Source organism: Schistocerca americana, chromosome X (genome assembly GCF_021461395.2).
Source record: "Schistocerca americana isolate TAMUIC-IGC-003095 chromosome X, iqSchAmer2.1, whole genome shotgun sequence".
NCBI lineage: Eukaryota > Metazoa > Arthropoda > Insecta > Orthoptera > Acrididae > Schistocerca > Schistocerca americana.
In genome coordinates, this window is record NC_060130.1 from 912,853,647 (window position 1) to 912,875,189 (window position 21,543).

The following is a 21,543-nucleotide window of genomic DNA, read 5'->3' on the forward strand; positions in this document are numbered from 1 at the left end:
TAACACCATATATTTAGATACCACTCGAAATTGCAGAATCATATTCATAGGGCAGCACCTAGCGCGGAAAACACAAAAGCAAAACTCAAAAAATACCTCAAATGCTAAGCAAAGAAAACAAACACTGAAAACTGGTCACTGCAGTCTTTGTTATTCAGGATGATATCATGTCGTTTCATACTTAATGGAAAAAAGAACCAAGTTGTCATGGAACATGTGCAATTTGTCACAAAAAGAAAGCAAAATAATAACATAAAGACTAAGGAGACGCAGAAGCACAAAATCCGTTTTATAAATGAATGTGCGCGGTGAAAATAGGTTAACTTCTGATGGTAGCCGACGACGACCCGTTCCACTCACCAAAGTCAGCATGCAAAACTTCCTTCCCGAGAAACCTTGACGGCGATGTCCCGTTCCGTTCTGTACCGTCCCATGCTGTTAGTAGCCTGTGTAAATACTGCCTTTTGAAATACTTTGTGGAATATTTTGACGTGACGCTCCATTCCGTTCCCTCATATGTAAATCGGATTTCTATGGACTGACGGGGCATATGCCAAATCTGATGGCGAACCATAGTAAACTACCGTATGAGCTGTGATAGGTTTCATAAATTCGTCACCACATCGCGTATTACACAAAGCAGAAAATTATGGATGGTTTTACACAAACAAAACGTCGCCATGTAGTTTTTGTGGTTATCACATAATCATGGTTACGTAGCATTGTTACTTTGGAATCCATATTACGCTACTATTGCGCTAGTAGCATCTTTGGCTTAAAATGCAGTTGTTTTTTCAAGTTTTGTTTAGAATGACACGGCCGCGGATTGTTTTGGTAAATTCCTTTTCCAGAGGAATCATTTGGCCGTGATTCTCAAAATTGAAAAAAAGCATGTGTGATCGTAATTGATTCCATCACAATTTTAAAATTTCCCGTTAGGTACTTGTTCTTTCGGAGTTTCCTTTGTTATGAACTGAGACGATTTGACAACTCATACTAGCAGGTAGAAAGTGATACATATTTTTTGTTGGCAGAATCGTTAGCCGATGTGATATAAATAAATTAGTGAACATGGGAAACTGTCTCAAAGGAACAACTGCAGACGACATTTCGCTTTTAAGGGGATCGGAAACAAACAGGGATTCAACTTCGTCAGATCAGCTTGGTCCACCACCTCCGTACCAGGTGCGTAGCTGCGAAATAATTTGCACATTTGTGTATATTATTAATGGTAATGTGGTCTCCTTTCAGCCTGTGTCAAGTATAAACTGTTTTATTCTTATTGTTTCGTCCTTTTTCTTTCTTGGACATCGTTTTTAATGTCTCGTTTTCTTGTTTCTGGATTAGGTGTTTTGGTAGAAAAGTCTACAATAGCAGAAACCCGTCTATATATTTTTTAATTTGTACTTGCGAATTTATGACGACGTACGGTAATGCTCACTGGGGGTGCCAAACCGATTGGAATTCATCCATGGTTTTGGCTACAGCATCTGCAAAATCTGTTAAAATTTTTCGGAATCTCATCTGATGAGGTGTAGTTAATAGATGCAGAATTTTCCACCGACCGGGTCTGCCTCCGTAATCATGACAAGATGAAAAAGTGTGAGAATAAACTGTTGCAAAATTTTAAAATTGTTGCTGATTTCTTGGTTTGTACAGTTAAGGATAGACCTGCTTTCAGTTACATGTTTTGCTATGCGACACAAAAAGATTTTATCGCGGAAGTTTGTTACTTCTGATAGGTTGCACTATTTATAACAAAATTTTACCACAATGGATAAATGTTGTGAAACATACAAAAAGCTGTAACAGTCTGATTTGTCGGTTGTCATGTCACTTTCAAAGTAGAAACTAATTCATTTATCCACATTTTTTTATGTAGAATGCGTGTACAGTATACTACTTTACGTTGTATATTGGAACATAGATCTTCAACATAGAGCATAGACACTAGTAAGTTTTATGTGTATGGGGCACAGTTCCTGTTCGGTCATTATTCCAGCTCTCTTTGTTATGTACATAGATTAAAATAGACCATAGGATAGTCATAGGTTGGATTCTGTGTTAAGCTGATAGAGAAACCATATTTATATGTACTATTTAACCATTAACAAAGTAACTGCATTAGTTAATTAAAGTTGAGTATGACTTTCAGAGTACTTTAAAATATACTGATTACATGATAGTGCTATGACTGCTGACACAAACAATGTTTTCCTCATGCCAGTCAGACTATCTGGATTGCATCTACCAGTATCAAAGGATACACTGTCTCTTCAACTTTAGCCTAATATGAAGTCTATCTTGACACACATTTTGGGCTGGATTACTTGGTTTTGAAAGTCAGAAAGTCCCACTCAGGTGTCTAAATGTTGAAGTGTTAAGCCCTATTTCTCCAACATTTTTTTCCTTACATTATCAAGTATTTATGGAAAAATTCTGAATAACAGTGTTGTTCAGTACCCACATTAAACTTTAACGTGCTCTTCTCTATCATGCCAAGCACTCTCCTGTTACTAGTTGCAAGAACTGGTGTCTGCTTGGGAAAGCACTACCATTTTCAAACAAAACTTTCTTGTCAATGACAGTGTGTTGTGTTTTGATTTTGAGAAATTATTTTACATTAACATAGTAGGGCCTACTGCAATATGTGGTCTCTCCAGTGCATAAGAAATAGTGAGACTTTCAGGCAGTAGTGGTAAGAGATGATAAACCCTATATTTATAATTGCTTTGAGAAAATTATGAGCTTGCAGTTAACGAAAACTACATTACAGGTTGAATGCCATGGAAAACTTGGAGGGAATAAGGTACACATTGACGTTTCACATTTGTAGAGAATTGCTGGATGATTTCTTGCCACCCTATTTTTCTCAGAGACCTTAATATACATCCTGTAATGTTACTTCACTATCACTCACTCACTTGTTTCCTGTCTTTTAGTAGTGTCCTTTTCAATCTTAGGAAGCAAGATGTTACACTGGTAAAAACACTGGCATATCATTCTGGAGAAATGGCATTCAATTCCCTGTCTATCCATCTAGTTCTAGGTATTTCATGATTCCCTCAAGTTGCTTATGGAAAGTGTGTGGATGGTTCCTTTGTAAAGGACATGTTTGATTCATGTTCCTTTCCTTAGTCAGCAGCTTTCACTCATCTCTAATTATCTTGTTATTGATGGACTGTTGAACCATTGTCTTCCTTTTTTGTTTCACCTGCCTCGAGATGACTGAAAGTGGCGAGATTGGACTGATCAATGGTTGGGAATTTGTACACGCGCTGATAACCACGTAGTTGAGTGCCCCACAAACCAAGCATCATCATCATCCTTTTTTGTATATTCATCCTCATGAGCTTTCTGTTCTGATGACCTATAAAAATTGCCAGCCAAGTTTAAGGGAAAAAAAAGAGTGGTTTCTAATCTTATTTATTACTTAGTGCGGAATGTATTGTTCACAGTATTTACAACTATATCAATGTACGACCCCTGCCTGGATTATTTCTTTACTCTATGTAAAACTCAAGTGTTTGACATTATCTGACTTATGTTTGTAATGTGGTTTGGTATATCACTTCCTTCCGGAAGTGCCTTTAGTACAAAAACTACTTTAGCTGTCAGAGTCTTTTCTTGTTTGCTGTAGGATACTGAGATTATTTCTTATTTTTCTTTTCTATACTGCTATTCAAACAGTTTGTACTTGCTGAGACTGCTGTCTGAGTCACTTGGTGGTGTCAGCCTACTTTTTTTTGTTGAGGAAATGCTGAAGGTTGTACAGTTCTTCAACGGTGTTGCTACTGCTGTTGCTATCACAGGTAGTTCAGTATTGCGGACCACCCAAAAACTTGGATAATTTTCTGTCTGGTGTAGAATGCCTTATGAAGTTGGGATGCTTGGCATATGTTAGGAAGTAATTGTTTCTTGTTGTTGTTGTTGTTGTTGTTGTTATTGCCTTCAGTCCAGAGAGTGTTTTGATGCAGCTGTCCATGCTACTCTATCCTGTGCAAGCCTCTTCATCTCTAAGTAACTGCTGCAACCTACATCTATCTGACCCTGCCTGCTGTATTCATCCCTTGGTCTCACTCTACAATTTTTACCCCCCCACACTTCCCTCCGATACTAAATTGCTGATACTTTGATGTCTCGGAATGTGTCCTATAACTAATCCCTTATTTTAATCAAATTGTGCCACAGATTTCTAAGATCAGAAATTTCAAAGAGGGTCATATCATTTACAGTACTTAAAAGCTGTGCATATTTGACACACTATTGCAATGGCACATGAGAAACTAATAAAACACCTGTTCATTTATTTGTTTTTATTCATCTAAGGATCATCTCACTGTGATACAGGAGTTGCCGTGGTCATACATTGACAATACTTTTTATTAACAATTTTGTACACAACTCATCATACACATATGAGAAAGGTGGCATGCGTTAAACTCTACATACATGATTTCATCTCTGTTCAGTCAAAATATAGACTGTGAATGGATGAAAACAGTGAAAATTTAGAAGTGTCATCTTATCAGTCAATGAAATTTTGTTTATGTACTCACTCTAAGACAGCACTTTAAAATAAATCTGTGTATAATGAATAAACAGTGACGTACTGCTATAACCTGCTTACGCTCACCAGGGAGTTGTATGATAATTTGATGTTCTTTGATAGATGCTTACAATTGTGAAAGCATAAAAATCTTGGCTGTAGAATTGGAACAAGTTTCACTGAACCTTGCAATGACCTTTAAGGCATTATGTCAAACAAAAAGAGTGGCTCTGGTTTAAAAGCAGACTTAAAAGGCCAGTAGAGAAATGTGATAACCATTTGGCCAGCCAGTACTGTCACTAATGGTGTATTAGACGAAACGTAAAGTAAAATGTCCTGCAGTAAAATACTGCCAGTGAAACTTACATTAAGCCCGCATCTCGTGGTCGTGCGGTAGCGTTCTCGTTTCCCACGCCCGGGTTCCCGGGTTCGATTCCCGGCGGGGTCAGGGATTTTCTCTGCCTCGTGATGGCTGGGTGTTGTGTGCTGTCCTTAGGTTAGTTAGGTTTAAGTAGTTCTAAGTTCTAGGGGACTTATGACCACAGCAGTTGAGTCCCATAGTGCTCAGAGCCATTTGAACCATTTTGAAACTTACATTAAGAGTAATGTAAATATAACAAGAGTCAGTATAATGGAAGGAAACATTCCACGTGGGAAAAATTATATATAAAAAAAAACAAAAACAAAGATGAGGTGACTTACCGAACAAAAGCGCTGGCAGGTCGATAGACACACAAACAAACACAAAAACACACACACAAAATTCAAGCTTTCGCAACAAACTGTTGCCTCATCAGGAAAGAGGGAAGGAGAGGGGAAGACGAAAGGAAGTGGGTTTTAAGGGAGAGGGTAAGGAGTCATTCCAATCCCGGGAGCGGAAAGACTTACCTTAGGGGGAAAAAAGGACAGGTATACACTCGCACACACGCACATATCCATCCACACATACAGACACAATAATATGTCTGCTTGTGTCTGTATGTGTGGATGGATATGTGCGTGTGTGCGAGTGTATACCTGTCCTTTTTTCCCCCTAAGGTAAGTCTTTCCGCTCCCGGGATTGGAATGACTCCTTACCCTCTCCCTTAAAACCCACTTCCTTTCGTCTTCCCCTCTCCTTCCCTCTTTCCTGATGAGGCAACAGTTTGTTGCGAAAGCTTGAATTTTGTGTGTGTGTTTTTGTGTTTGTTTGTGTGTCTATCGACCTGCCAGCGCTTTTGTTCGGTAAGTCACCTCATCTTTGTTTTTGTTTTTTTTATATATAACAAGAGTCAGTGAGTTACATGGGTAACATGTAGCTTTATTTCACTGAGAAAATGTGTTATATTTAAAATAAATGGCATCTTTTACATAAAAGTGAGGTATGATTGATGGAGCATTCAAGTAATGTCAGTGAATCATCTCGCTAGCAGAACAAATGAGGCAAGTAATGTCAGTGAATCATCTCGCTAGCAGAACAAATGAGGAAAACGTGCAAGTGATGCCAACAAATAGAACAGTAAAGTGAAAAGACAAGATGAAGAAAATAATACCATTTCCAGGAGACAATATATTTAACACAAATGTGGCAGAGGAAGGTTTCCAATGAATATCATATATTTTTATGCTACAACTTTCTCCAACACCTGGTTTCATTTTTATTTTATTATATATCCAGTCACAGACAACAAACATTTATCAACTAGTTTATTAATTTCAGTCTGTTGATGGCCAAAAAGTAAGCATACAAAGGTAGCTGAATAGATGAAGTATACTACACACATCATGTCATTACATATATAGATGGTACAGTCATGATAATTAGCCATACATGCTTCATCATAAAGTTACAATTTTGAGTACTGTGAACAACATTGCAACTTAAAAGTTGAAAGTGTCAGCATCTACATTACAATAGTGTTCATGGTACTCAAAATTGTAATGTTATGATGAAGCTTGTGAGTATGGCTGCACCATCAATACTGGGTGGTCAGAAGAGAGTGTACTGGTGTTGCAGGATAGATATAGTAGTTAAGGAAAAAATGTGATACATTGCACTGCAATTAGTGTCACTTGTTCTTATAGCATAGATGATAGTGCACGAGACAGCCCATGTCCAATTTTTGTGTTGCTCTGTTGTTAGGTTTTAGGAAACAAAACAAAGATTGTGACTGGTGACACCTTCTGTGGTGGGCTGTTTGAAATTGAGCACACAATGGTCTGATTGGCTAACTTCAATGCTAATTAACTTGGGAAAGGTGCAACACATAGAATTTTTACTCAAAAATTATTGCTCAGCACAGCCTACTGTGCAATGCGCTTACAAGCGTTTCTGGCCACCCTGTATATGTAATGACACGATACTTGTAGTCTATTGCATCTACTCAGCTTCATCTATATGCTTATTTTTAGGTCATTGACCGAAATTAATAACCTGATTGATAAACATTTGTGCTCTGTGACAGATTTTGTAATGAAATAAATATTCCCTGAAGTACTGCAATATCTTATTGTGACTGTGTAGCATTTTGTGATTTCATTTTTCACATTTTTTGGGATCTATATTTCAATATAGATTCTGAAGGGGAGTCAGGAGCTGCTTAAGATCCAGTGTTTCAGTTTGACTATTTCCCATGCCATATGACTAGTTTTTGTGCATTGTAAACATGAAACTATTATTCATAGGAAAAACAAATATATGTAGTAAGTTACTCATCACTTTTCTTCCCTCTGGGGAAGAGGGAGAAATGTGAAGTACTCAGGCAATAGTTCCAGCCCTGTTACAATGGAGCATGTTACATACACAAGCAGAGAAGTCAAAGAACACAAATCAAAAGTAGACAAATGAAATATTGAGATATTAGTAAAACAAGTTTGATGAGAAAACAGTTTTGTTGTCTGGCAGCTATCAGAACAGAAAAGGCAAATCAAGCAGGCTGCTTTAACACAGAGGAGGATGCAGTAGGAAAAAGAAACTAAGAAATAAATAAATGAATGAATGAATGAACAATGAAAAGTAATGGGAGAAAGATAATCTAGAAGTAAAATAAAAGAAATGAAATAAAGAAGGGACAAAAGCAAAGATTAGACAGTGATGGAAGAAAACTGTGCAATATAAGTTAAGGTCTGTCAAGAATTACGTACAAGCTGGAGAACTCAGTTCCCACTTCATAATTCAGCAAGTGGAACTCTGAAAATATTATGACATGTGTAGATGCCAAATTTCCAGGCACATTACATTTATACTGGATATTTTTCTTTCATAAATAACAGCATAAATTGAAGAACTTGTAGAAATCACCTCCAAGAAACACCGCATTGCATTCATTCAATTGAAGCTTATGTGAGTAGCAGTCAGTCCTATGGTCAATTGCAGCAATATTCATGAACCTGGTTGGTTATTATGTATCACGGAGTTCCCACTTCTTCCATACTTACATATACTGTTGAAAGCACAATAAAGTTTTATACAATATGCTTGCCAAATTGAAAAAGAGCTCTTTGAAACATTAATTCAGAGAAGCTTCTTAAGAAGAATGGCTTAGGACAAAAATGTAAAATGTATACACAGTAAACAAGACATCCAGTTCCCCAATATATTCACCATCTTCAGAATGGGGAATAATCACTACAGTTGCACCACAGAGATCAATTCTGGCTCCACACTTGTTATTATTATAAATAAATGACCTGCCGTCATATAGCCAAAAAGCAGCAATAGTTAATTTTGCTGATGAAACAAGTAATGCAATCAAGCTTAATGGAAAAACTTCATTACTTCAAAATGTAAATAAAATCTTCTTGAAAGTTAATGGCTTGTTTTCAACCCTCATGCATGAATCTTATTGAAGTCTTTCACTATGATGTGGAATGAGTGTTTTGCAATTACAGTGCATTTTCTCACTGAAAAAAATGGCAGCATGGTGACCACTTCCATTATTGTCTTGAGCTACGTAACTAATATGTAGCTATGTCAAATATATCTCCTTCCCCCCCTCCCTCTCCATGCTATTAACAGTCCATATTGGTATGCTTGGTGAAACATTGCAGGATATGTGGCTTTTGAACCATTTGTTTCAAACCTTTTAATGGATGAATTTGTTGCACACTGTGGCACAGATAAATTCTGTAAGAATCTGTTTTGTTTTGTGTTCATGTCCTTGACCAGTTTACATTAATTAGTCCCATTCCTAAGCAGCAAGCTAGTAACTCAAGCAGCACTTAAATGAGTATACAGTTTACATGTGTACATCATGTGTATTTTTACTTCTGCGGCTGTATTGCATTTTCCGTTGATCTCTGTTTCTAATTACTCTTCTCTTCTTTTTTTCAACCCACTTTCTTTTTTGTGGGAAAATTGAGTAATGTTAACCAGTGTGGTGAATAGCACTACTCCAGTTTCTTGACCTGCCTTGTGACCCTGAAAAGTTCCCCAAACAACAAGGGAGCAGAACTAATAATGATACGAACATAATGCTAATAGAAATGTGCCCATAGATCTGAATCAGACAGTGGGTATGGGATATACACTGAGGTGGCAAAGTCATCGGATAGTGGTATGCACGTACGCAGATGGTAGTAGTATAGCATACACAAGGTATAAAAGGTTAGTGCATTGGCAGAGCTGTCATATGTACTCAAGTCATTCATGTGGAAACGTTTCCAACAGGATTATGGCAGAAAATGGGAATTAACAGACTTTGAATCCAGAATGGTAGTTGGAGCTAGGCGTGTGGGATATTTCATTTCGGAAATCATTAGGGAATTCAATATTCTGAGATCCACATTGTCAAGAGTGTGCCAAGAGTACCAAATTTCAGGCATTACCTCTCACCACTGGCAGCGCATTGTCCGACAGTCTTCACTTAATGACAGAGAGCACCGGTATTTGTGCAGAGTTGTCAGAGCTAATGAACAAGCACCACTGCATGAAATAACCACAGAAATCAATGTGGGACATATGGTGAATGTATCCACTCGGACAGCCATGAAATTTGACATTGTTTGGCTGCAGCAGAAGATGAGCAGTGCAAGTGCTTTTGCTGACAGTATGACATTACTTGTAGCACTCTTCCTGAGCTAATGATTCTAGGTTATTGGAAAACTGTGGCCTGGTATGATGCATCCTAATTTCAGGTGGTCAGCGTTGATGGTAGGATTAGTGTGTGGTGCAGACTTCGTATAGCCATGGACCCAAGTCGTCAACAAGGCACTGTGCAATCTGGTAGTGGCTCGTGTGGGCTGTGTTTACATGGAATGGACTGAGTCCTCTGGTCCAGCTGAACCAATCATTGGCTGGAAATGCTTATGTCCAGCTACTTGGAGACCATTTGCAGCCATTCAAAGTCTTCATGTTCCCAAACAACAATGAATTTTTTATGGATGACAGTGCACCATGTCACCAGATTGCAATTGTTCTTTATTGGTTTGAAGAACATTCTGGACAGTTCGAGCTAATGATTTGTCACTCAGACTGCCCGACTTGAATTCCATCAAACATTTATGGGACATAATCAAGTGGTCAGTTCATACACAACATCCTGCACTGGCAACACTTTCGCAATTACGGATGGCTATAGAGGCAGCATGGCTTACTATTTCTGCTGGTGACTTTTGACGACTTGATGGGTACATGTCATGTCGAGTTGCTGCACTATGCTGGGCAAAATGTGGTCTGACATGATGTTAGGAGGTATCCAATGATTTTTGTCACCTCAGTGTAAGAAGAAACAGTGGTGGAAAGTGAACATTAAGAACAAAAGAGGATTGTAAAAAGGAATAAGAAAAATTGTTAAAAATAGCGAGCAAAAATATGACAAAACCAGTAGCTTAGCATGGGAAACAAAATGTTTGAAGGGATTTGTTACTGAATGGTAAGTGCGTTTAGAATTAAGAAAATGAAGACCAGAAATATATAAACTCTGAGGCTTGATGTCCAAGAGGCCTTTGGCATTCCAAACTCATTTAACAGATTTAAGTATTTAGCATTTGAAAGCCTACATGTTATTTCATTTATTCTCATTTGGACATGAATACTTCTTTCACAGAGGATGAAACCCCCTTCCCCAAATATTATCCCAGAGGACATAAGTAAATGGAAATATGCAAGATGTTAACAGTATAATATCTGTCCCCCCATTGTTGACAATTTTTCTTATGGCACTAGTAATTGAATCTATTTTGATTAGCAGATCCACTGTTTATGATTTTTCCTTTTTTCATTGGTATGAGCTGAAAAATGTATACTGTTTACATTGTCTTGTTTGTATAATGCGTTACTGGTATGCTTCATGAAGATTGGCATGACAACAGGTACAGTGCATATGTCTGAATAGGATCTTACTGTATTTATTGCAAGTGATTGTAGGCCTCATTGACTACCCGTAACTGTAGAACTGCTATTCAGCACAAAGTTATGTGCAGCTGAATACATATTTGCTTGGCATTGTATTAAATCCGTTTTAAAACCACAGTCCTCAATTCACAAATTTTGTGTTCCGTTTACATTCCTTGTCCATCTTACACAGTCTGTTGAGATGTATTAGGGATAAATTTATTTTTGTGCCACAAATTTACATAATCTGCATGGCTGTTTGTAATCTGTGCTGTTACAGCTGTTAACCTTTTCATAGTGTTATGGTGTAATGACATGCATGACATTTAGTTATTCTTTCACATCATGTTGAACACCCCCCTCCAACCTCTCACCTTGTATGTGCAATCTTTTGGATCCATTATTTCAAATTTGTGTCTATGAAACCATTTTTTATTATTATTGTCATTGTCTTCTTAGAGTAACTTTGTATTTTATACATTCTCACTTTTTTTTACATTGCTGATTCAGTGTTATATTTTACCTGTGTGTTCTGTTCATCTAGCCACGAGTCCAGTTTTATTTTTTATTTGCCAGTTTTATTTTTTATTTGTGTAAGTGTTTAGTTGATACTGACAACTTTCTGTCCTCGCTGAATATCATTTCATTTACCTTCCTTTTGGTGTGCCTTTAATTTGCAACAAGGTCCATTATGAAAATAACTGTTAAATTAGGTTGTCAGAGTTCCATTCATTGGGAACAAAAGAACAACTGCAGCAACAGCAGTTACTTACTTCAGTCGACAGTGTAAATAAGTCAAAACACTTTCTAAGCTAATAGGTTGCACTGTTCTCCTGCCTGTAAATAATAAATGTGCTACATTTATTGTATAGGATTTCTTGTAGTGATTATTTAGCTACGTAATTAGATATGGGTTGGATGTCCTGGAAATATGTTACAGTATGTATAGTGAAGTTCTTTTCGGTCTGTAGTAATTATATTGTATCTGTCCCCCTCCCCCCTTCCAATAAAAGTGTTAGCAGCTTTGACCAATAACATTGGTTTATAAGCAGATTCTGTCTTTACAGTGACCCAAACTTCAATAGACAATTGTGTAGAGAGAGTTGTCTATGATGTTAAATTTCCCTTCCAATACATTCTGAATAGGTGTGACATGCATAAAAAATTTTGAAACAACATATTCATTTGCTGTTTCTGAGGAATTACACATTTGCAAAGATAGAACACAATATGAAGAACTGTTAAAATTTTGCAGTGAAACAATATCAATAGTTCTGACGTAACCTGTGTTAGATTGTCTGTCTGAACTACTGATGTGTTATTTATCCTAACACTATAATTTGTTGTAACTTCTGTATCAGCAATTTCGGTTATTAGTGAAAACCGTGAGTGTTCATCCTCTTCTGCGTCTGCGTTTCGTGAGGAGTGTAACTAGTTGTTTCATACTTTATTGGGATGTGTTCCACTATGAACATGAAGAAGAATACTTTATATAGCAATTTGAATACAAAATGTAAAGAATAAGTATTTCATTCCATATTCTTCAGCTAAACAGATATTATATTTAACAATGAAACTGTTAGGTTCTACTTAAGTTATTTATTCATGACCTGTGCCATATATCGGTGACTAGAAGATCACAAAAAAGCTGCATGCTACAAACTGCATATCTTTTTTTGTATAAGGTGGGATGTGAACATCTTTCTGTTTGGATAAGTTGTGATTTCAGTATTTACTTCCTGCATTTCACATTGTTGTTCTTGTTGCTCCTTGGGAAACAGACTTCTAGTAACAGTCATTTTAATTTAAAGTACATCTTTTACATATGATTTTAGTTGTGTAATTAATGTTTGGAGCTTTTTTATGCTCCAACATGTCCATCATGTTTTTTATAAAATCAAAGAAAAAAAAGTTCGATTATTTAATACCTTGGAGGTAGTATATAACTGAACTTGAAGACATGAAGAATTCACAAAGTAATTGACTCATGTAGCTGTGAACTGACGTCCAGGAAGTTGCAGCTAAATAATCTCAATGTGGATTTGATTTCTCAGCTAATGTGCCTGTAGTTTGTGACAATAATATTATTTCTGTTGCATACAAATGCTTTTGTGTTACTGTGCATATTAATTTAAGGTAGATTTATATTTTATTTCCTTACTAAAATGTACAAAACTATTTTTATATAGCAAGAGCCTACTCCTGTATATTACCCATCTCCAAATGTAAGTAGGCCAGTGACCCAACTTACGGAAGAGGAGCAGGTCAAAATTGCTAAAAGAATTGGATTAATTCAACATTTACCTACTGGAACATACGATGGTTGTAAAAAGAACAGAGAGTAAGTTGTAGTTTTAGTCACAAACTGTTACAGTTTAAGATTTTTATTAGTAACAACTTCATTAATAAATCATTATTAACAATAGCTTATTGAGCACTGATGATTCGGTTATTATGCAAACCAAAAGTGTGGTTGGTTAGTTATTAGTTAGGTATTGCTGTATGTTCCACGGATCATTTTGCACGATAGAGTGTAATGATATCACAAATTAATTTGCACATACAGTTTCATTCTGAACATTTATAAGTTTATTTATTCATTTGTTATTTCAAAGAGATAAAAGAGATGTGTGTTAGCAATTCCAACCCACCACCTTTTACGCATTACAGTAACAGAAATTCTTCTACGGAATTGGAGTTGTTGTCAAGGAGAAATTTTCTCAGTTTGTTTTCAAATTTTACTTTGCTGTCCGTCAAACATTTTGTATCACTGGGTAAGTGAAAAAATTTATTTTTGCAGCATTATACACACCTTTTTGTACTAAAGACAACATTAATGTTGAGTAATGAATATCATTTTTCCTTATGGTATTGTAATTAAGTGCATCATTGTTCCTTTTGAACTGTAGTGGATTATTTACAACAAACTTCATGCGGTTATAAATATATTGTGAAGCAGTATTCAGAATGCCCAACTCCTTAAACATGTGTGTACAAGATCATAATGGGTGAGCACCACATATTATTGTTACAGCACATTTTTGTGCAGTGAAGACATTCCTTCTCAAAGATGAGTTACCTCAAAACATTATTCCATATGACTATATTGAAAAATATGCAATATACGTCAAATTACTGATTTCTCTCTCCCAAGATCTGCAACGATTCTAAGAGCAAATGTGGCTGAACTAAGTTGTTTTAGACATTCCAAAATGTGTTTTCCATTCAAATTCTCATTAATATGGCCCCTATTTGTTGTAGAATTGTTGTATTCATTAGAAACACACACACACACACACACACACACACACACACACACACACACACACACACACACACACACACACACTGAGAATACAATGAGAATGTGTAACAATATTTAATAGCTGATAACATTGCTTCCTTGCCAGTTTCTGTACAATGAAGACTACATTTTGAATGAGAAATGTAGCTTTGGAACAGCACTGTGTAGAAAAGGTTATGTATATTCTGTATTGAGCAGGCAGATGGTAGTCTTCAGATTTCAAGTTATGGTGTGTCATTACAAAACAGTTTACAGTGACCATGAAACCAAAGGGCAAAACCTCAACATGGCTGTTGCTTCATTACAGAAGCCATAATATATTCTACTGTGACATGTCTGTGTTACTCTGGACTTACGCGAAAAAAGTATATGCGCTCGGCAAGCTTCTGAAGTCTGCCCAAAACCACATCGGCAAATGTTTTTCCAGGTATACTCAGAAATGAGATTCCACGGTGACAGTTGCAATCGTCGCGATCACCTTTACCTTTGTATAAAGTAACAATGTTGGCATCGTGCATGTCTTGTGGCATGGTACCCTCAGCCCAACATTTCAGTAAGAGGTTGAAAAGCAGCAGAAAATGGCTTAAGTTTTACAATTTCTGTGCAGATGTTGTCTTTGCCAGGGCTCTTCCTATATTTGAGCTGTGTAATTGTTCTTTGAAGCTCCTCCATAGTAGGCATGAAATTCAAGTCATGGTAAGGTGTCATCTGAGGAATTTCATCCATTGTGTTTGGACTAATGTTGATGGGATGTGAGTAGAGGCTGGAGTAACGTTCTACCCAAAGGTGCAATCGACAATTTTGATCTGTAATGACTTTTTCATCTATTTCCTTGAGTGGTACACTCTTCTTTGAATGCCCGAGCACACACCACCAATGTTGCCAGCATTGAAACACTCATGTATACCAGTGCAAAGTTGCTCCCAATAGGAGTTGACATAGTTACGGACAGTGCATTGAACAGCTGCCTTTGCTTTGCTTAGCTCCCTGCATGTAGAATTGCATGGGTTTTTATGCCAGATGACAGTGGCCTGATGCTTAGCTTCAAGGAGAGGTTTCAGGACATCTGTGTTCTCGATGAACCAATCCTGGGATTTTGCTTCCAGATTACCGATCACATTTCCAGCCTTAACGGTAAGAAATGATTTTATCTTCTGGCAGTCTTCAGAAATAGGAGCGTCTGGGTCCCAGAGATACACCTCTTTTCATGCCTTGTCACTAAATACCTCTACTGCAGCAGTGTTTCTTGTTAGGCAAAGATTAATTTTTGTTTTGCAAGGTGTCCTGGCAGAGTGAAACATTTTAGTCACGAAGTGCACTTTTGTTGCTACTAGTGCATGATCCTTGTCACAGTCTGCACTGAGGAAAGAATGTGTATGAAGAAAGTAATACAGATCTTTCGTTTTAGTTAGAACAGGATCTAATTGGTGCCAATGTTTTGAGTGGAAGTGCATCCAGGAAACCTTGTGGTCCAGTTTGCCTTTAAAGTATGTATTGGCGACACACAACTGATATTTTGCACAGAATTCAAGCAACCGTAGACTATTTTCATTAATCGTACCCACTCTGTGTTTGCCTAAGCAGTCAGGCCCAGTGGCAAAATCACTACCAATACTAGTGTTGAAATCGCCAAGGATGCATAGACGGTCCCCGGAGTGCACTCCTTGTACATCACTGAGTTGTTCATAAAACTGATCTTTGGCTTCTGCAGCTGAGTTACGTGTTGGTGCATATACAGATATCAGTGCCAGTGGTCCACTATTTGTTGTGAAATGCAGTGAGAATGTGTTCTGCGATCCCAATCGGGTTTTTGGTACAACACAGCAAGTCATTGCAGACAGGAAAAGCGATTCCGTGCTGTATGGGGCTAGCAACATCTTTGCCCTTCCAGAAGAAAGTGTAGTTTTTTCCCATATTGAGCATTCTTCTGTTAGCCTGGTTTCCTGCAGTGCTGAGTCTGACTAGCTCTAAGTCAATAGCAGCCATTTTGTGTAGCTCTTGCGAGCTTCCACAGGTGTCCAGGAAGCCTTGCAGCATAGTGCGGATGTTCCATGTACTAATGCGAAATGAAATATCTTCACTTTTTATTTTATTTTTTATTTTTTTACTTTTGTAGTAGCGGTGCCGAATATTATGATGAAAACTTCTAGCAGTGCTATTGTTCCATACACCCAGTGGAACAATTGACACCAGGCCGGGCCAGTCCCTAACCGACTGCAGGCTGCTCAGCGTGAAGCATGCAGTTACTGGCCAGTAGACCCACGATGGCTCCTCCCATTGTCAATAGCGACCCGTGGCGGCTGCTCCTACACCCATTAGAGCGAGTTTATGACTGATAACTGCTGCTATCCGTGTTCTTCTCACTTGGATGGAGTGTCCTCTCCATGGATGCTACTGTGCCTGGGACACAGATTTTAGGTGACAGTGAGCTTGCCCACTACTCGTGCCACCCTCTCACCCTAGATGACTCATTCCACAGGAGCAAAAATACGCGACATGCAGAGTCAGGTTAGCTGCAGGCGATTGCCGCTCATATCTGGTTGGACCGTACTCATGCACCCAGAAATGATTCATATGACTTTGATTTCCCAGTGCAAAACTGTCTTTCTGAGAGTAACAGAGTCATTGTATTCTGGTGGGCTACCATGGAAATTGTTTGGATCAAAATGTAGTAAGGTGTGTCAGGGTAAAGAATCTTGTATGTGCAGGGTTAATGGAGGTGGGGTTCAGAGTTGTATTACAGTCAAGGAAAATGGAGAAAATTGGTTTAAGAAGTAGTGATGGGCAAATGGCTGAAAAGAAAGTGAGACGTATAATGTACATCTACATACATACTTTGCAAGCAACTGTACGGTGTGTGATGTTGGGCACTTTGTGCCAGTATTAGTCATTTTGTTTGAAGATGCCATTATGGCCTTATCACTTTAGGACATGGTGTAAAAAAGATCTGAGGATGGTCATTACGGACTGAAACCAGTCATCGTCTAAACAATTCATATTGTGATCAAAGACTGGAATTAAAAAATTTCCTTTCCTGTTCCACTCGCAAATAGAGTGAGGGGAAAAACGACCATCCATATGCCTTGGTATGAATCCTAATTTCCCTTGCATTATGTTCATTGTCCTTATGCGAAATGAACATTGGCTGCAGTAGGGTCATTCTACATTCAGCTTCAAATGCCAGTTCTCTAAAGTTTCTCAGAGCACAAACTTTTTATATTCCAGACATCTGTAGCTGTTGAAGGGCATGTTAGGAAGAAATCCACTAACAGCTGGTAGAATTGTTATTTATTAAAACACCGTCTGGTTTTGCCGCCTAAAGCTGCATCATCAAGTGCAAAAACATAAAAAGATTACAGACACAAACATTGGTCCTAGTTAAAATTTACTATTCAGTGAATGTCGTCAATACAATGATGACTGAAAGGCAACGAAGATGTGCTCATTCATTTAGGACAAAATGCTGTTTGTAGGTGCAGCTTACGGTTATGGAGCCATGTTTTAAAATTTTCCTGCATCAGTGATGGCAGGATAACCTGGTGTTGAAGAAATTACAACCAGTCCACACAAACAACAAAGAGAGACACTAGTAAAAGCACCCTGCACAAACGACAGAGAGAGACTCAAGAGTGTGTCTTTTTGTTGTTCGTGTGGGCCGCTTTTAGTTTGCCCAACACCAGGTTGTCCTGCCATCACACTGTGGCTGGCCAATTTTGAAACATGGCTCTGTAACCACAAGTTTCACCTAACAGTATTTTGTCCTAAATGAATGGAGCACATCTTCTCTTTATTATTTTCTGCTCAGCATAGTATTTACAATATTCACTGAAAAGTAAATTTTGGCGAGGTGTGATGGATACGCCTATGATCTTTCAACTGTGTTGCACTTGATGATGCAGGTTTAGGCTGCAAAACCGGCTGTGTTTTAATAAACATTAGTTTTATCACCTGTAAGCAGAATTCTTCCTAACATCATGTTTCTCGATAGTGTTCCTCGAAAAGAACGTAGCCTTCACTCAGGTATTCCCATTTGAGTTCCCGAAGCATTTCTGTAATACTTGAGCATTGATTGAACCTACTGCTAACAAATCCAGCAACCTGTCTCTGAATTGTTTCAGTGTCTTCCTTTAATCTGACCTGGTGGGATCCCAAGCACCTGAGCAGTACTCAAGAATGGGTTGCACTAGTGTTCGGTATGTGGTTGCCTTTACAGATGAATCCTGAAATTCTCCCAATAAAGTGAAGTCGGCAATTTGCCTTCCTCACTACAGTCCTTACATGCTCATTCTATTTCATAATGCTTTGCAGTGTTACACCAGATATTTAATCAACATGACTGTGTCCAATATCACACTACTACTCAAACAGTACAGACATTGTTTTTCCTATTCATCTGCATTAACTTAAGTTTTTCTATCCTTGGAACCAGTGCCATTCATCACACCAACTAGAAATATTATGTAAGTCACCTTGTATCCTCCTACGGTCACTCAACTATGACACCTTCTCATACTCCACAGAATCAATAGCAAACAGCTGCAGATTACTCCTCACTATGGCCATCAGATCATTGATGTATATAGGAAATAATAACAGTCCAATCACATTTCCCTGGGGCACTCCTGTTGATACCCTTGTCTCTGATGAGCACTCGCAGTTGAGGACAACATGCTGTGTCCCATTACTTAGAGGCTTCCTTTGAGCCACATGCATATCTGGAGAAACCTAACCCATATGCTCATACCTTTGTTAAGTCGCATTGGGGCACCGGTTCAAACACTTTTTGAGATCTAGGAATATGGAATCTGCCTTTTGTCCTTCATTCATTGTTCACACGATATCATACGAGAAAAGGGCAAGCTGAGTTTTGCATGAGTGGTTCTTTCTAAAACAGTGCTGATTTGTGAACAGAAGCTTTTCTGTCCCGAGGAACTTTATTATATTCAAACTGAGAATATATTCAAGAAAAGCAAACTGACCTCAAGGATATCGATCTGTAATTTTTCAGGTCACTTCTTTTATCCTTCTTATATACAGAGGTTACCTGCACTTTTTTCCAGCCACTTGGGACTTTGTGCTAGGCAAGAGATTCATGATATATGTGAGCTAAGTAAGGGACCAATGCCATAAAGTACTCTTTGTAAAACTGCATTGGGATTCCATCCAGACCTGGTGACTTATTTGTTGTCAACTCTTTTAGTTGCTTTTCTTGTACTAGAGATGTCTATTACTATGTCTTCCATATGGGAGTCTGTGCAATGGTCAAATGATAGTATGTTTGTATGATCCTTTGTATGGTACTTTCCTAGACTGCTTGATTGATTTATTAACCTTAGTAACCATGGTCGCCAAGATATCATGGTCGCTGGTCCCTGTTTCTATACTGACACCACTGATAATGTCAGGCCTGTTTGTTGTTACATTTCTAAATATTTCCATTGTGTGTGGGCTGTCGAACTAGCTGCTGAAGATGGTTTTTGGAAAACATGTTCAGAAGCACTTCACAAGACTGCCTGTCCATACTTCAATGAATCTATAGATGTCCCAGTCCATTCTCGGTTGGTTAAACTTGTCTGCAATTAATATTGCATTGTCCATGCTACTGATCATAGTTTTTCTTTGACTGTCTGTAAAACTTTCATGGCATCATCGGGTAACTTTTATGGCGGAACTGAGTGGCTGATAAAAACATCCAACAATTAACTTATTTCACGTAGACCAATTGTACATTATACACATCCAGATAACTTCAAAGTCACACTCAAAATCGACCTCACAAGAGACCATAGTTTTGTTGACTGCAATGGACACTCCCCCCTCCCGTGGCATCTAATCTGTCTTTCCGATATATGTTCCATGACTTGCAAAATATTTTGGAGCTTTCCACTTCAGGTTTCAGCCACCTCTCGGTCCTGAGAATAATTTGAGTGAGACAAATTTCCTAGAGGGCAGTAAATTTGGGAACCTTATTACAAATACTTTAAAGATTTACTGATAAAATTTTGACTTTCTGAATGTGGTCTGATTTCACTATCTGAGTGTCAACTAGCGAGAGCTGCTTCTTTTGTGTAGTGCACCCCTGACCTATCAAGAGGAGTCTTACAACTCTCCACCCGATAATGCAGGTCCAGAAATCTGCAGCCAAGACCATCACAGAGTCAATAAATCGTTTGGTTGAGACCCTTCACTCGGCTGTAAACCATGGGACCCCAATTAATTCTGGGAACAAGGCTGCGAATTGCGAGCTCTGCTTGCATCCCTTGCATGAGGCCAGCGGACTTTATCATTTCCACTAGCCACCCATATGAACTGAGGATGACGTCGGAACCCAAGCGACAGGCATCATTGGTGTTGATGTGAGCCACAACATTCCGACAGCTGCACTCGGCACACTTGATAGCCGCATGCGAGGCTTCCTCCACATCTTGGATGAGGCCTACCAGAAGACTTACAGATTGCACCGTGACAAGAACAGTGACACAACTCAGAAATGCAATACTTGAGAAAAATTGATTATGTATCCATATTACTGTTGTGTAAAATATGGAATTAACTATCAAAAATTCTTACTTGAAATCAAAAGGAAAGCTTACGCAATTTCACTGTGAGTTTTATAGAATTCTTTAAGTTGATTTTTCTCAGGTTTTGGGTTTTGTCACTGTTCTTGCCGCCATGCGATATATAAGGGGCATTCAAAAAGAAACAAGCTGGAGGCATAATTACAGAAACCAGTACCTGTATGTTAGAAGTATTGACCCTGGCTGTTAAGACACTTGTTCCACTGTGACACAAGACAGTGAATGGCTGTCTCATAAAATTACTGGGACTGCGATGTTAACCAGTTCCACACGTACAGCTGGACATTGTCTTCTGAGGGGAATTGTTTGCCCCTCAGAGCCCTTTTAAGGGGACCAAAAATGGTGTAATCACAGGGAGAGAGAAACGGACTGCATGGAGGGTGGCCAAGAACCTTTCATTTGAATGTCTGCAGGAGTGCTGTGACTGTGTTGGCCGTATGAGGCTTTGTATTGTTTTGGAGCAGAATGACCCCACATGTGAGATTGCCTGGTCGTTTTGATTTGATCACTTGGCGAAGGGTGGTCAAGGTTTGTGAGTAATGTTGGGTATTCACTGTTGTCCCATGCTGCAGGAAGTGAATCAGAAGGGGGTCATTTTGGTCAAAGAAGAATGTCAGCATAGTGGCAAACGATTCACCTTGGACGACGACGTCCAGCTGTAAGTGTGGAACTGGTTCACATTGCAGCCTCGGGAATTTTATGAGACAGCCATTCACTGCCTTGTGTCACAGTGAGACGAGTGTCTCAACAGCCAGGGTCAATACCTCTGATATACAGGTACTGGTTTCTGTAATTATGC

At 38.4% G+C, this 21,543-nt stretch overlaps 1 protein-coding gene across 1 annotated transcript in view; it reads left to right on the forward strand.

The window, feature by feature from the left end:
* Positions 1-774: 774 nt before the first annotated feature.
* The window catches only part of LOC124555496 (RING finger protein 11), a 36,220-nt gene continuing 15,451 nt past the window's right edge, over positions 775-21,543 (forward strand). Inside the window, exons 1-3 of the mRNA XM_047129421.1 lie at positions 775-939; positions 1,035-1,185; positions 13,052-13,203. Of these exons, the coding sequence (XP_046985377.1) occupies positions 1,072-1,185; positions 13,052-13,203 (266 nt within the window). The 5' untranslated portion in view covers positions 775-939; positions 1,035-1,071. The remainder of the gene's footprint in view (positions 940-1,034; positions 1,186-13,051; positions 13,204-21,543) is intronic.